The sequence below is a fragment of the Gopherus flavomarginatus genome, chromosome 13 (assembly GCF_025201925.1).
Source record: "Gopherus flavomarginatus isolate rGopFla2 chromosome 13, rGopFla2.mat.asm, whole genome shotgun sequence".
Taxonomy (NCBI): domain Eukaryota; kingdom Metazoa; phylum Chordata; order Testudines; family Testudinidae; genus Gopherus; species Gopherus flavomarginatus.
This window is the reverse complement of record NC_066629.1, coordinates 28348300-28364698: the sequence shown is the minus strand read 5'-3', so window position 1 is coordinate 28364698 and position 16399 is coordinate 28348300. Positions and strand designations below refer to the sequence as shown.

At 48.6% G+C, this 16399-nt stretch overlaps 1 protein-coding gene and 1 long non-coding RNA gene across 6 annotated transcripts in view; one reads left to right on the top strand and one right to left on the bottom strand.

Annotated features, from left to right (window-relative positions):
* The window catches only part of LOC127033746 (transmembrane protease serine 13-like), a 92488-nt gene that overhangs the window by 24816 nt on the left and 51273 nt on the right, over positions 1-16399 (top strand). The window contains exons 3-5 of one of the 3 annotated variants that reach the window (XM_050921908.1): positions 1753-1786; positions 2556-2693; positions 4432-5804. The exons of 1 other annotated variant lie outside the window; for it this stretch is intronic. In XM_050921908.1, coding sequence (XP_050777865.1) covers positions 1753-1786; positions 2556-2661 — 140 coding nt within the window. In that variant the 3' untranslated portion in view covers positions 2662-2693; positions 4432-5804. Of the gene's footprint in view, positions 1-1752; positions 1787-2555; positions 2694-4431; positions 5805-16399 lie in introns of those variants that run through there. One more of the 3 variants, XM_050921909.1, reaches the window with a different exon arrangement.
* LOC127033753 (uncharacterized) lies at positions 13773-15699 on the bottom strand. 3 transcript variants are annotated; one of them, XR_007769198.1, is made up of 2 exons: positions 15427-15699; positions 13773-14037 (listed from the first exon to the last, which is right to left on the bottom strand). It is a non-coding gene; the product is annotated as an uncharacterized LOC127033753 (long non-coding RNA). The 3 variants fall into 3 exon arrangements; XR_007769197.1 differs by having other exon boundaries at positions 13773-14011; XR_007769199.1 differs by having other exon boundaries at positions 13773-13990.

The following is a 16399-nucleotide window of genomic DNA, read 5'->3' as shown; positions in this document are numbered from 1 at the left end:
CACCATCTTCCAGGATATTATGGAGGCAGGAGGTTTTGGACAGACTGCAGGGCACCCAGCTGTCTTGCAAAGCTGGATCTTTAGTGCCCATGCAGAGCAGACGGGAGCTTGGCTTTTCAGAATCCCAAAGACTCCTTGAGTGGAACCCTTACTCCCGAAGGGCTGCTTTGCGGTGTGTTCCCAGGGTCTAGGCCGTCCAAAGTGAGTCAGGAGAGGCCCATGCAGTTGGTCCAAAAGGAGCGCTGGGTGCATTCCCCTTTGGGAAGCTCTGTGCCTGTTCCCGGTGACTCAGACCAGCACACAAAAGGAGGCGCTGAAGTCCTGTAGTCCACTATCTCCCCATTCATGCAGCGCTCACGAGCTCCCAGCCAGGGCCCTGGGCACCCTACCAGCCTGCCTTGAAAGCAGCTGAGCTCTCAGTGCTGGAAACCGTTTTCAGTCTGTTAAGGAAGGTCCCAGTGCTATATGCTGGAGCAATGCCTGTCAATAGCATACCTGCCTGGCCCGAACCAGGGAAAAGGGACAGGGTTATATGTGCCTGAAAGGTTTCAGAGCAGAGAACCCCCTGGACTTTATCTATCCCCACAGGGAGCCTCCACGCATAATCTCACCAACTAGCAAGGATCTGGGACAACAGCATGGCTTGTTTTCAGACAAAGGCAAGCCAGGCTGGTGCTGCAGATAGCCAGAGGGGCTGAACATGGTGAATCAGCACAGCCCCCACTCCCGTGCCACTCAGCTTTCCTGGCTGGCAGGAGCTCCTGGTCCCAGCTGGCAGGACAGCTGGCAGTTAGAGGCTGGGACCATCCTAGAGCAAGCTGGCTGGAGCGAGGGACCCTCTGGGTCAGTGTCTGCGGGCTAGAGACCAAAGACCCTGTATCACCGGGCTCCTTAGTAGGGGTGCTGAATTGCATGTTTGTGGCACTGTCTGGCCGAGACAGAAAGCAGGGCCAGATCCTCAGCTGGTGTAAATCAGCACTGACATTTGCACCAATGGAGCGTTTACACATTCCATTATCCAGAGAGGCATTTTTGCAAGTAAATGTGGAGCTAAAGGTTCCTGCCCTTTGCACTAATTTACACCTGCCTTGGGAGCAGTGGTTGCTTTGTTAACTTGTGCTTTGCTCAGAGCATGCGGTGGCACACACGGCTGCGGGGCTGACCCATTGTGTCCACAAACGCCTGGACTGTGCAACCCACTGACCCTGTGCCTTTAGCCACCGAGGGAGAGAGTGAGGGCAAGTGAGGAACACATGGCCATTAGTCTGAGTTAGCAGCCTAGTGGCCACAGCTTCAGTTGGGTAGATCATTCCCAAGGAGCTGCTGTGTATGAAGCCAGAGACCCAGAGGCCAAGCCAGAGCTCCCATGGCTCAGCTTGTCCAGGAGCATGGACCGCCCTGGCTTAAAGGGCAATGGAGTCTGCAGGGTGGTTAGAATTGGGCCTGGGGCAGGCAGGGTTCTGGAGTGGAGAAGTCACTGTCTGAGCCTAGGGAGCTCCCCATCACACATCACACCATCTCCCTTGTCTGGCTCTGTGGACACCATCCGTCCTCGCTGATATCCAGTGAGACGCACAAAGCAGGCAGGTCAGGACAGTGTAGGCCAGGAATGGGCATTTCTCGCTTACTGCTTCCTAGTGCCGTGTAGCTACTCCATGCCATGGATATGGGTGCATTGTGTAGTCTGCAGGCTGCAGGGCTTCTCCTTCCCCCTAACGGTCTCCTCTCCTCTCTCCCTTTTTTCCTGCCCAGGTCCTAATTTTGTTTTCAACCTGTATCACATCTGGTGAGTATATTTAATGCCCTTTGGCAGGCATGTGCGGTGAATTGCCTCAGGCCTCTCCTGGGGGCAGGAGAGGGTAGTTCAGCAGTTTCCCCCAGTGTTATCTGCTAAGCTTGGCAGAGGAGGACAGTTTGCCTGGCTGTGATCTGGGGGAAAGAGTGGCCGGTGCATCTGTCTCCCCTCCCGGTGCGCCCTGGGGAAGAGTTAGGTTTGGAGGAGGTGCTGGTCTCTTGCTCCTCGTGCCTGTACTTTGCGAGTCCCAGGAGTGGGAAGGCAAAGGAAGTGCAGGGCCCATTACTCTGCTAAATACCCCTCATGCGTGCCTGTCAGGCAGCAGCCCAGCCTCAGTGCCGTGCACTGACAGGTGGGAGCTGCATTTGGGGTTGCAGTCCCATGCCAACAGCTTGCCAGATTTCAGCTGCTAGAGCCAAGCCCAGTGTTGACTCAGCTTCAGACCCAAATCCCAAACCCTAGGTGGGGTCTGGTCTCTGCCTCTGGACTAGCACATCTGCAGCATCTGAGCTGCAGTTCTCTGGGTGACTGGGGCCCCTCAGCTTGAGATGGAGATTCCAGGGTTGGGATACTGGGGCCTGTCGGGGCATTTCTGCATGTAACACAGGTGGCCCCAGTCTGCTCCATCCATGATAACTATCTGCAGCACTTGGGCTTCTCAGGACTTGTCAATGCAGCCCCTGTACAAATAAATCATGTGTGTGTATTAATGTCCTGGAGCAGCTCCATCAGGCATCTGCCTCTCTCTGGCTCCCTTTAGCAGCCTGAAGTCTGTGGAAATGGAGCTGGCCCCGCCGTTCACAGTCAGTGGCTCCATGAGCAACATGGAAAGTGGCTACATGCGGTTCCATAATAGAAACATGTGATGCTGCGAAGCCAGAGATACTGATGCTGCAAGGTGAGAGGCTGCACTGGTTCATTTCCTCCAGGACAGGGAGCAGGGGTGGCTGATCATTAGCCATGGGCATCTTTATCTCAGACCCTCCTAAGAATCTCTGTTTGATTCAGCTGCGATATAAAAAAGTCACTTTGAAACTGGGGAGGCGTGTGCCACTTGTAAACCTTGGGCAGGGCAATCCCTTTTCCCTTGCAGCTCTTTTCATTGCAGTCTGCTTTCCGCTCCTGCCTTCTGCTCCGCTCACAGGCATCAGAAATGATCTGGAGAAAGGGGTAAACAGTGAGGTGGTGAAGTTTGCAAACAATACAAAATTACTAAAGATAGTTAAGATCAAAGCAGACTGTGAAGAACTTCAAAAAGATCTCACAAAACTAAGTCATTGGGCAACAAAATGGCAAATGAAATTTAATGTGGATAAATGTAAAGTAATGCACACTGGAAAAAATAACCCCAACTATACGTACAATATGATGGGGGCTACAATGAGTCAGGAAAAAGATCTTGGCGTCATCGTGGATAGTTCTCTGAAGATGTCCACACAGTGTGCAGAGGCGGTCAAAAAAGCAAACAGGATGTTAGGAATCATTAAAAAGGGGATAAAGAATAAGACTGAGAATATATTATTGCTCTTATATAAATCCATGGTACGCCCACATCTTGAATACTGTGTACAGATGTGGTCGCCTCATCTCAAAAAAGATATTCTAGCACTAGAAAAGGGTCAGAGAAGGGGAACTAAAATGATTAGGGGGTTGGAGAGGGTCCCATATGAGGAAAGATTAAAGAGGCTAGGACTCTTCAGCTTGGAAAAGAGGAGACTAAGGGGGGATATGATAGAGGTATATACAATCATGAGTGATGTGGAGAAAGTGAAAAAGGAAATGTTATTTACTTGTTCCCATAATATAAGAACTAGGGGTCACCAAATTAAATTAACGGGCAGCAGGTTTAAAACAAATAAAAAGAAGTTCTTCTTCATGCAGCGTACAGTAAACCTGTGGAACTCCTTGCCTGAGGAGGTTGTGAAGGCTAGGACTATAACAGCGTTTAAAAGAGAACTGGATAAATTCATAGTGGTTAGGTCCATAAATGGCTATTAGCCAGGATGGGTAAGGAATGGTGTCCCTAGCCTCTGTTTGTCAGTGGGTGGAGATGGATGGCAGGAGAGAGATCACTTGATAATTACCTGTTAGGTTCACTCCCTCTGGGACACCTGGCATTGGTCACGGTCGGTAGACAGGATACTGGGCTGGATGGACCTTTAGTCTGAGCCAGTGTGGCCATTCTTATGTTCTTATGAGGGGCCGTGTTCTCTGGCCTAGGCCAGGTGAATCAGGGTAAGAGAGGGCAGCTCTGAGGTGGCTCTTGCTTTTTCATGAAATATTACAGCCTACCCTCAACACATTGTCCCCTTAAATGGCAGCACAGGACAGGCCTTGTGATCTGTGGGCCCTCAGCCACTGGCCCGGAGGAGGAAGCAGCTGGAGGTCCCTCTTTCATCAGTCCCACTGCTGCTGAAAACACCCAGCAAATGCACACGAGAACAGGTGTCAGGAACATGTCTGAGAAACAGGCTTGTCCTCTGTGACTGGACATACCTGCCTGTCTGTACCCAGACAGCCTGTCCATTTCACCCCAATTTAGCACTTTCAAGGAGAGTCCTTTCCCCCCAGGGCAATGCTGCCTGCCAGAAATGCACATAGATTGGTAACCTAACCTTTCCCGTTTTTCGTGACAGGCCACTGGCTCTGCAGAGGTGGTTGCATTCGGTTGTGTGAGCAATATCCGTTTTCCCTGTGTCTTTGCTGCTCGGGATACTGCTCGGGATACATGCACTGTCTCTCCATCCATCCTCACTGGGCTGGGACGCGGCCGCCTTAGCTTGTGTGTGCGGCTAAGAAGGAATCAGAGCAGCAATGTGGTGCAAGTAACAGGCTGGACTTCAGCATCTCACCAGGCTCTGGCCCCGCCCCTGGCGCTGGTGCTCAGACAGAAGCCCGGTTTGGGTCACCAGGGCTGAGAAGAGAGAGCATCCCTGTCCTCCCTGTGCTAGGTCCAGGCTCTTCAGCAGCTGAGTCATTACAGCCTGGTGGGCGGGTGGCTTTTGGGAAGCTCCCTCCATTCCCCAGTGGAAAAATCTCCTTGTCCCACTTCTCACTGCTCATTATTGGTATCCCGGTAGCACACAGGGCCCCATGCTGGGAGCCAGGGCCCTGCGAGGTGCTCTACACGCAGGGTAGAGACAATCCCTGCCCGGAGGAGCCTGCTGTCTCGGTCACGTGAGAAATGACAGGTGGGCCCAACAGACGGACTGGGACAGCCCGAGGTAACAGCACAGTGATGGCCCCTCACCAACTCCTCTGGGTGACATCCAGCTCAGAGGTGCACAGCTGATCATCCTGGAAAGAGCCTCCAGAGGGGATGAAAAGCGGATGGATTGGTCTCCATTCAGCCTTGCTGTCCTGGCATGTTGCAGTCCCTGGGTGGGAGCAGGACACAAGGACAGGCAGCTGTGGGGCTGCAGACCAGCCAATTAGCCTTTCCCACTGGCCTTGCTGCCTAGTGCTTGGAGAAGAGGAGGCTGCTCCCCTGGAGCCAGGCAGCCACCAGCTGGTCTGTCTAGGGCCATCTCTTGTCCTGCTGTTGGCCAGCTTTCCCAGGCCTGTCCAGGGGATTGAGATTTCCCCTCAGAAAAACCCTTGCCATGACTGAGGCCTGTGTGGTGGTGGAAAATCCTGGGTCTTCCCCAGTCTCCTGTTTCAATTCCCCCATTCACAGGCCTGCCCGTGGCCTCAGCCTGGCATCTGAGGCAAGTGACTTCCTTTCCAACACCAAGCTGCTGCCCGCAGAGTAACAGCTGAGCACTTCCTCTTCCTCCTCCGGAGCGGAGCTGGACCTCCCCTGGCCTCAGGAGCACGGGCTTGTCCACATCTACAGAGAAGTAATGCATTGGTAACTGGCTGGAAAACCGTTCCCAGAGTAGTTATCAGTGGTTCACAGTCATACTGGAAGGGTATAATGAGTGGGGTCCCACAGGGATCGGTTCTGGGTCCAGTTCTGTTCAATATCTTCATCAGTGATTTAGAGAAAGGCATAGAGAGTACACTGATAAAGTTTGTGAAGGCTACCAAGCTGGAAGGGGTTGCAAGTACTTGAGAGGATAGGATTATAATTCAAAATGATCTGGACAAACTGGAGAAATGGTCTGAACCAATGGATGAAATTCAATAAGGACAAATACAAAGTTCTCCACTTGGGAAGGAACAATCAGTTGCATGCATACAAAATGGGAAATGACTGCCTAAGAAGGAGTAATGCAGAAAGGGATCTGGGGGGTCATAGTGGATCACAAAATAAACATGAGTCAACAGTATAATACTGCAAAAAAAGTGAACATCATTCTGGGGTGTATTAGCAGGAGTGTTGTAAGCAAGACACAAGAAATAAATCTTCTGCTTTAGTCCGCACTGATTAGGCCTCAGCTGGAGTATTGTGTCCAGTTCTGGGTGCCAGATTTCAGGAAGGATGTGGACAAACTGGAGAAAGTCCAGAGAAGAGCAAGATTGAAAAAATTGGGCATGTTTAGTCTGGAAAAGAGAAGACTGAGAGGGGGGACATAGATTCATAGACTCTAGGGCTGGAAGGGACCTCGAGAGGTCATTGAGTCCAGTCCCATGCCCTCATGGCAGGACCAAATACTGTCTAGACCATCCCTGATAGACATTTATCTAACCTACTCTTAAATATCTCCAGAGATGGAGATTCCACAACCTCCCTAGGCAATTTATTCCAGTGTTTAACTACCCTGACAGTTAGGAACTTTTTCCTAATGTCCAACCTAAATCTCCCTTGCTGCAGTTTAAGCATTGCTTCTTGCTCTATCATTAGAGGCTAAAGTGAACAAGTTTACTCCCTCCTCCTGATGACACCCTTTTAGATACTTGAAAACTGCTATCATGTCCCCTCTCAGTCTTCTCTTTTCCAAACTAAATAAACCCAATTCTTTCAGCCTTCCTTCATAGGTCATGTTCTCAAGACCTTTAATCATTCTTGTTGCTCTTCTCTGGACCCTCTCCAATTTCTCCACATCTTTCTTGAAATGAGGTGTCCAGAACTGGACACAATACTCCAGTTGAGGCCTAACCAGCGCAGAGTAGAGCGGAAGAAGGACTTCTCGTGTCTTGTTTACAACACACCTGTTAATGCATCCCAGAATCACGTTTGATTTTTTTGCAACAGTATCACACTGTTGACTCATATTTAGCTTGTGATCCACTATGACCCCTAGATCTCTTTCTGCCATACTCCTTCCTAGATAGTCTCTTCCTATTCTGTATGTGTGAAACTGATTGTTCCTTCCTAAGTGGAGCACTTTGTATTTGTCTTTATTGAACTTCATCCTGTTTACCTCAGACCATTTCTCTGATTTGTCCAGATCATTTTGAATTTTGACCCTGTCCTCCAAAGCAGTTGCAGTCCCTCCCAGTTTGGTACCGGCTGCAAACTTAATAAGCGTACTTTCTATGCCAACATCTAAGTCGTTGATGAAGATATTGAACAGAACCGGTCCCAAAACAGACCCCTGTGGAACCCCACTTGTTATAACTTGTTATATACATAACAGTTATCAAGTACATAAAAGGTTGTTAGAAGGAGGAGGGAGAAAAATTGTTCTTGTTAACTTCTGAGGATAGGACAAGAAGCAATTGCAGCAAGGGAGGTTTAGGTTGGACATTAGGAAAAACTTCCTAACTGTCAGGGTGGTTAAGCACTGGAACAAATTGCCTAGGGAGCTTGTGGAATCTCCATGACTGGAGGTTTTTAAGAGCAGGTTGGACAAACACCTGTCAGGGATGGTCTAGATAATACTCAGTCCTGCTTTGAGTGCAGACAACTGGTCTAGATGACCTCTCGAGGTCCGTTCCAGTTCTATGATTCTATGATTGGTTCCGTGCTGTGCTCTCCCTTCTCCATGACCAGGTCCCGATACAACTGCTCTATGACCCAAAGTAGCTTGCTCTTAATGAGCCTGCTGGGCAGGTACACCCAGCCAGTGTGCTGGCTGCAGGCAGGGCTGCCCCAGGCGGGGGTGCTGATGGCAGGGTGTTCTTTGGGTGTGAAATCAAGCAGGCCCCTGAACAATTTTGTTCCCAGACCCTTTATTTTCAGGATTGCTTTGCCATTTGCCCAGTGATGGGGATCCCACCCTGCTCTGTTCACCCCCTCAGTCCCTATTGCCCGAGCGCTCAAATGTCAGACTAGGAGGACTAGACTGGAGTCTTGTAGGACCTGCTCCCATGGGGACAGTCCTGGTGACTCCAGTGGCACGGGATTGGCTAATCAAGTCTCATTCCCTCCTTCCAAGTGGTGCAGCTTTCTCCACTTCTCTTGACTCAGGGAGCAAGGCACCGGGACCACGGGTCAAACCTGGTCTGCCCTAGGCCCAAAAGAAGGTGGGCAATTTCTTTGTGCAAATGGGAACCATCACAGACTCTGATTCCGGTCTGACTCCCCCACGTTTTCCACAGTGCTTGGCTTTGGTGTGGGGTTCTTCCTAGTTTCGAGTGGTCACAAAAGCTGGGGGAATTCCTGGGCTCTTGGTTTCTTTGAAAAGGAGCCCAAAAAGCAGATGCTCCGTTTCCACTGAAATGAAAGTGTTGCAATTTTTGTTTGTCAAAAAACTTCTCCATCTGCTACATTGTCTTCAGTTTCTTCTGCTGCACCCGGCTTCTTGGGGTGGGGAGGGAAACATGCTCTATGTCTGTATTGGGAGCGAGCCCTGATTTCAGCCACTGACACAGCTCCACCCAGTGCAAGCTACAAGTGTAGACTAGCCAAGCTGCATGTGCACTGGCTCAATTTCCTCCCGCTTGCAATGGGGATAAGAGACACCAGTGCACACCTCGGCTTCCCTTGTCTGCACCAGGGCTGGAGTCTGGGGAGATTCCTCAGCGCCAAACCCCACACTGCACTGCTTGGGAGACACTGGAAGGAAAACGATTCTGTTCCCACTGTTCTCTGCCGTGGAATTGTTTCCTGCAGGGCCTCGTGCAGGGGGCAGGGTGTCAGGAATCCTGCTGTGGAACCTCAGGAGATGGTGATGATAACGCTGGCAGTATGGCCAGGCCTAGCTCCTTGCTGTCTGGAGAGTGCTTTGAGATCCTTTCTGGAGCAGTGCTAGAGAAGGGGATGTGCTTTTATTTTGTTTGGAACTGGGAGCTGTATTTTCACACTTTGGAGCTGGAGTTGGGAGCTTTCCACCACTAATCACTCATGCAAAATACACTGGGGCAAAGGCTATTAACTCCTTCTGTGCCAGGATCTAGTGCCTGGCAAGACTCATTCATCGTTAGCATGTGCATGTGAAGAAGGGCGGCAGGGCCCTGTGCTGAACTCTTTGCATGGTACAAAATAAACAGAGAACATAGAAGACTCACAAGCAGAAGTTTACAGAATGTGTTGATGGGCCACAGAAATTGATAGTTATTTTTGTACAGACGGGGAAAATGCCTTGTACAAAATGAGACTGCAACAAACATCCCTCTTTAGTGAAGCAAATTAACAACCATGGAAAATTGGCTGTACAACATGAATAACGAAAGCAAATACTTCAGAAAAGCCCAAAATGCTTGTTCATGGTTTTCTGGTTGCCCAGTTCAGGACGTGAATGTCCCTTAATACCCCACATGTGCGCAGAGGTGTGGTAGTGTTGCTGGCAGATAACTGCCTGAGGCCAAGCAACAGCGGGGGGGTCCGTCGCCTGGTGTGCCGCGCCAATAAACACACCAGGGCGGAGAAGCAAACCAAGTTTATTTGAGATCTCAAAGCGGTGCAGGGAGATTGACTCAGATCAAGCACACCTAAAACAAGCAGTCTGTTCCTTTATATCCATGAGAACTTTTCTCACTGACTAGCAATCCCCCGTTTCCCCTCCCTCCTCCTCCTTCCTCCCCCTGTAGCAATTACGTAAGCGCAGGTGCATTAAGTAATCTTGGCCGCGGCAGCTCGTTAGTAAGTTTTCCTTCTGCAAGTTATCTTGTCCTTCTGCTAAAGGTGCACAGGCCTCATTATTTCTGCTTTAGACCAGTTAGAACTGTTGCAACTGATAACGGCTGTTACACCTGGCCTTTTAGGTCAATTAAAGTTCAAACATGGAGGGACTCTTGTCTGCTGAGGCCTAAAACCAGGAAGGCTCCATACTCTTGTGGCCTTCCACCCTCCTGAGTTACATAGGGTTATGCTTAGTGACACCAACAACTCCCTCCTTTGAGAATACTCAACAAACTTTTGGCTGAGTGTTCTCACATTTAAAGGATAACATGTGATTTAGCTCTAGGGAGCTGAAGTGCTTTACAGCAAGCAAGCAAGAGAAGAGTAACAATACACAACACCACACCAGTGAGCAGGAGGTGAACAATGCCTTCCCCTATTTTTCCCAGGTTAAGTAACCAGCCGCAGAGGGAATCAGAAATAGTGGGTTTCCTTTCCTGGGCCTTCCACTGTTTAAAAGCCTGTTTGGCTGACAGGATGTACTTTTTAATATCCTGTGCGTCTTCTGGGACATAAGTACAGCATTCATCCCCTATAAGGGCGCACATCCTGCCCTGGGAAGCCACACTTCCACCCAGGAAGTGTCCAAGTATGTCTCCATGATCACAGATCAGATGGTATTTCTGATGCGTCTGTAAGGGCAGTGGGCCAAGTCTGGTACTCAAGATCACTTCAAATGGCCATCATCTGGTAATTCAGGAAATCCCGAATTCCTAAACATACTAGATCCCACTGCAATGCCTTCCCAGCCTCAGTGATATTCAATACCATCTTTCCTTGGTGTAGTACTATAATACACCTGTTATTTAACTATTCTCAGGTACTTTCAAAAGGCATCGACATTAATAGCATAGGAGGGGGGTTACGTTATTAGTCACTCTCCAGAACACAGGGCGCAGCCTGTAGAATAAACCCCAAAATCCAATTAATACCACATTCCCAAACATGGGTCCCACAAATGTCCTCCCACCAGTGTATAATTCTTTGTTTCTTCACCAGGGTCAGTTCTTAATGTTCTTTCTAGTCAGGAATTCCTGGACTTTGGCAATTTCAGTGGAGCGAGTGTTCCTTCTTCTTTCCCAAAACAGTCGTGGTGCAGCATCCTTGTACTTTTTCCCTACTGTCCAGAAGGCACAGTGGAGCTAGAAGGTGAAATAGCCTAATCATCAGTAGGAGAATTCTCCCGATGTGGAGGGGTCTTTTTGCAGTGAGAATCTTGGGTCCATGCAGTCAGTCTTTGACATTTTACAGCGATGTTGGTCGTCACCGGGACTTAAGGGCCTTTCCAGGGTGGAGCCAGAGCAGACTTTCGTCGGTGGACCTTTACATCAATCCCGTCTCCTGGTTCCAAAGAGTGGTAGGGCTGCTAGGGTCTTTGGGTAGCGCTTCTTTACCTGTGAGAAAAGAAACTTAACACATTTCATTAGTGCCTGGCAATGTTTTGCAAATCTCATAGCTGCGTGGGCAAATTCAAGCCCTCCTTTTCCTGGTTGTTAGCCAAGTCTTAACTGTGAGCAGTGTTCTTGAATGGAGTCAGTGTCTTATCTATAGCCTGAGCTTGCTATTTTATTTTATTTTTTTTCAGTTAATTCATTCTGTTCTTTGTCCTTCTTCCCTTCTTGGCTTCTTTTAACCTGCAAAGGAAACTTCCACTTTTTACTTATACACCTTCTTCCCAACAATGAAGACATAAACATTGTCATTATACAGTACATTAGTCTTATTATTTAATATATGCCACACACACCCTTTTACTAAAATAACCTTATTACAGAGCTTTGGAGCAACAAGCCAGGACAAGCACACCCACTTTGAGGAGTTCACTCAATACAACCTCTAGTCCAATAGCCTTTCACCATCCCCAGCCCTCTGGCTAGAAATCTGAGGTAGCCAAAAAGATCCCATGTACAATATGGGGAGTGGGTTAACTTTTCATGTCTTTGCTTTCAAAGACTGTTGGTATGCAAATTTTAACAACAATTTTTGCAATTAACAGTTTGGCCAATGAAATTTCTTTTCTTTACTTAAGGAAATGCATTAGACTTTAGTGTATTACATTCTCCTGATTTATCCAAACACTTTGTATTCCAAGTTGAACAAAACAAATATCTGCATTTTAATTTAATCTTTTTGTTTGATTTTAAACTAGACTATTTTATAAAAATATTAAACACAAAAATTCCGGCCACAAGACAAACACCACAGGACAGAACATAGAACACAAAACATGATTCCTATTGTGCCAGTAAATTCATGGTACGTTGAATGCTGTTCAGCTGGCATCAGTTTTCTCTGATTATCTGAAAGACAAAAAAAAGAGAGGTCTACCCACCCCTTCTGGGCAGACAATCATCGCTTGAAATATACAAATACTCTTGTTGGCTTCAGGCAAAACAGAGGAATTACCCCATAGTTTCTTGTATTTGTTTCATAGGCAGCCCAGGTTTTCAATTACATAACACTGTATACATTCTTCAGCTAATTCAACTAAATTGTTCATAGCCAAACCAAATGATTGCAATCCAATAACTTCTTTTCCTGAATTTATTTACAAACATTTCACAGACACCAAAAACTTTTTTTTTTTAGCATTTTTACAAAGTTCAACTGCTGTTTCGTTCAGCAACTACAGAGTTAACTTCTCACTCTCCCTTAAATCACTTGCTTGTCTCCCAACAGCCACTTTTATCAACTTAAATCACCATTCCAAGTAAGTCCTGGGTATTTGAAATCTCCATGCTTAGCCCTCGTCCAGACTAACCCGCGGCATCGGCGGGTTAAAATCGATTGCTCGGGGATCGATATATCGCGTCTAGTCTGGACGCGATGTATCGATCCCCGAGCGCGCTTACATCGATTCCGGAACTCCATCAACCCGAACGGAGTTCCGGAATCGACACGGAGAGCCGCGGACATCGATGCAGCGCCGTCCAGACGGGTGAGTAACTCGATTTTAGAAATTCGACTTCAGCTACGTTATTCCCGTAGCTGAAGTTGCGTATCTAAAATCGATTTTAATTCCTAGTCTGGACGTGGCCTTACACTTACTGACTCCTTCCTTCCACTACACCCTTAAAGTTTTCCAACCTGTTTTCCAATCTCTCTGTCTGTTGCCTGCCCGCCTGGGCCCGATCCTGCTTTTCTCACTGAACCGTCCCTTCCATAGGCACCAACTTCTTCCACTACCAGTTTAGCTAGGAGGGTGGGCTTCTCATCTAGCCCCCACCCCTCCTGGTCTCTTCCCTTAAACATTCTTACTCACAAGACTACCCGAGTCCTCCTTCATGAGGCTTGCCACCTGGACAAAAACACATGGCCCATTGGGCAAAGGCCATTTACTTAACATATAATTTAAAGGACTATTCTTAGAGGGTTTACCCAGAGACTCATTCATCTGTTTGACACTTAAACAGAAAAGAGAATTACACAGAGAGCAGAGGGAATTACAGTCTAAGCCAGACTTTCCCACTTCTATACACTGACCGCTACAGGGGACGGGACAGAAGGATCTCAATTCAACCTCAGAACTTTCTCGCACACATGGCTTCCACTCCGAGGAATTACGAACAAGAGGTTCAGTTCTGCCCACACTCCTAACGCCCAAATGAACAGAGCAGAAAAACAACAGTAACCGGTTAAACAGAACAGAACCAGAACCAGATAGCGTTTTCTTATCCTATTAGGACTCACTTTTACTCATGCAGTTCTCAACATATAACACCAACAGTACCAAGCAAAGCAAACACAAAATAACAAGGGTAAAACAAATAGATGGTGTAAATTCTGCAGGGCTCCTTCTTAATTGCTCACCAAACTGTGACAAATTTCTGTTACCAATCTATCCCTCGTGTCAGGTGATCAGGCTGACACTACAGGATCGTTGGAGGGAAGATAAAGAAAACACACCATATAACTGTATTTTAAAGCTCCATTAATAAAATAATAAAACAACAACGGAGAGTGTTGGGAACGCTCCCTCATCACTCAGGAAAACATTAATGCCCCAAGCCCCTTTCATACCCACACACGTACGTCCAGACTGGCCACTTCTGTGTATAATGTTCAGAGAAGGGGGGAGAGGTGGACTGGAGATTATCCTGTATACAGCTTGTCCAGAATTTCTAACATGCTTCCGCTCTTTGGAGGGCTGTTCTCTTGCACCCTGGAATCTTCTGCAGCATCTCTTTCAGAGATTCCAGTCCAGGTCAGCTGCCTGCGGCTTCTTCAGTGTCACCAAGCCACACCGGCTCCGGGGTCACAAAGGCACACTGTTGGATCTTACTGGACAGTTAAGCTTTGCAAATGTATTCTCAATTCTGTAACTTGTATTTCCTTTGCTTCGCCTCTGTCTATATTTTTTCCTTCACAGCCAGCTGGGGCCGAAAGCAGCCCCTCCCTGCACCAAGCACAGTCCGCGCCGATTCCTGACCCTGAGCGCAGAGCAATCCCCCCCTTCCATCCCTGGGCCAAGATGATTTTTAAATTAACCTGTTCCTTTCCTCAATAGACAAATTTGCTCACCCTGTGTCAGGGCTTTTTGGTGATTAAACGCTCCTCTTAGATATATGATCTTATCTAGATTGAAGTACCTTCTAGTGGGCATTATTTAGATGGATTTTCACGGTGTAAATATTCCAATTCTCTAAATACCTGCAGGTTGTTGAACTATAATGTACGTACATGTAATATGCTGGGGTACCCTTAGGGGGTGAGATGGAATGTTTAGACTGTCCCCCACCCATTTTCCACTTACACACACAGGGAGGGTGCCCTGTCCGCGCTAGCGGCTCATAAACTAAGGATTTTTCCCTACAGGGTACTCACACAGGAGAGGCTAACGAGGATGGCCACGACCCTCCTACACCTCCCTTCAGCAAAGAGCGTCGGCTAGTCTCTGGGAGACGGCGCCGCTTACTCTGATTGCATCCAGTGAGATGATCAGACTGTCAGTAGCCCACACAGAAAGGAAAGGGGAAGGGAAGATGGGTACACACACTCCTAGACCCAGGCAGCTTCCTCACCGGACGATGCCAGGCCAAGTCAGCCCACCATGGGTTGGACCTCCTAAAGATCCACTAGTTACCGGGCTTGCGTTAGAGTAGTCCTGGTCACGAGCTTTTGCTTCACAGGGTACTCTGGGCGTCTTCCGGTAACAGTCATTCACACTGGCCCCCAGTACCATTCTGCATCTGATCTTGCTTTTTAGCTACAACAGGGAGAGAGTGCACTAGGACATGGGGTCTCCCCTTTCTAAACAGGTCCCTCCTTTGTCCCTGCACTATCCCTAACCTGCTTTTGGATCCCTGCACTCTGCCAGACAGAGGGAAGAACTGGAGCTACAGTGGGGTATTTTTACAAGAGCTCTCCATACAAACAGCTTCAGAAGCTACCCATTTACTGACAAAACAGGAGTAATTGGAGGATCGTGTTATAATTAAGTGATCCTTCCGGTGGCCACCTTTCTGGTCCTCTAGTTGATATTGAGGCCAGTCTACTATACAGAACTTTTTAGTTTGCTTTTAGTTAGTGGATCTGATCCAAGCACTTCGCAATTCGCTAGAATGCATTCTAAGGGTGTACACCGTGCCCTGCCTGTACTCTGTCCCTGCCCCATATCCTAGGGTGACACTGGGCGTCCCCAGGTCATAACAGGCAAAAATCCAGACCACTGGACTGTTCCTACCTTATCCAAGGGACCGGTTCCTCACCGTCGCCCTCAACTGCTTCTCCACTACTCGAGCGCGTTGCACCGTTGTGCCCTCTGGGGTCAGTCGAACTGCGTCTCCGCCAAGGCCCCCGGTGAAGTCACCGGTGCGCGCTGGGCGTCGGTCGTCGCCGCAATCCGTCGACCACCAGAAGGGATCCAGGCAAGGCTAATTTTAGCCTCAATGCCCCACGTTGGGCGCCAAAAACTGTTGCCGGCAGATAACTGCCTGAGGCCAAGCAACAGCGGGGGGGGGGGGGGGGGGTCCTTAGCCCGGTGTGCCGCACCAATAAACACACCAGGGTGGAGAAGCAAACCAAGTTTATTTGAGATCTCAAAGCGGTGCAGGGAGATTGACTCAGATCAAGCACACCTAAAACAAGCCGTCTGTTCCTTTATATCCATGAGAACTTTTCTCACTGACTAGCAATCCCCCGTTTCCCCTCCCTCCTCCTCCTTCCTCCCCCTGTAGCAATTACGTAAGCGCAGGTGCATTAAGTAATCTTGGCCGCGGCAGCTCGTTAGTAAGTTTTCCTTCTGCAAGTTATCTTGTCCTTCTGCTAAAGGTGCACAGGCCTCATTATTTCTGCTTTAGACCAGTTAGAACTGTTGCAACTGATAACGGCTGTTACACCTGGCCTTTTAGGTCGATTAAAGTTCAAACATGGAGGGACTCTTGTCTGCTGAGGCCTAAAACCAGGAAGGCTCCATACTCTTGTGGCCTTCCACCCTCCTGAGTTACGTAGGGTTATGCTTAGTGACACCAACAGTAGGGCGTGCGGGTCTGAGCAACAATTGCTGGCAAAATAGCAAATCAACAAAACAGCACTGAAAAAAAGAGGGGTGGGAAAGCTAGTGTCCTGGCTAAACTCCAGCTGAAGGAGGAGAGGCGTGGCCTAGACACCGGAACAAAGGCCGAGGAAGCAGGAACTCCCGAGTTACCCCTGCACTG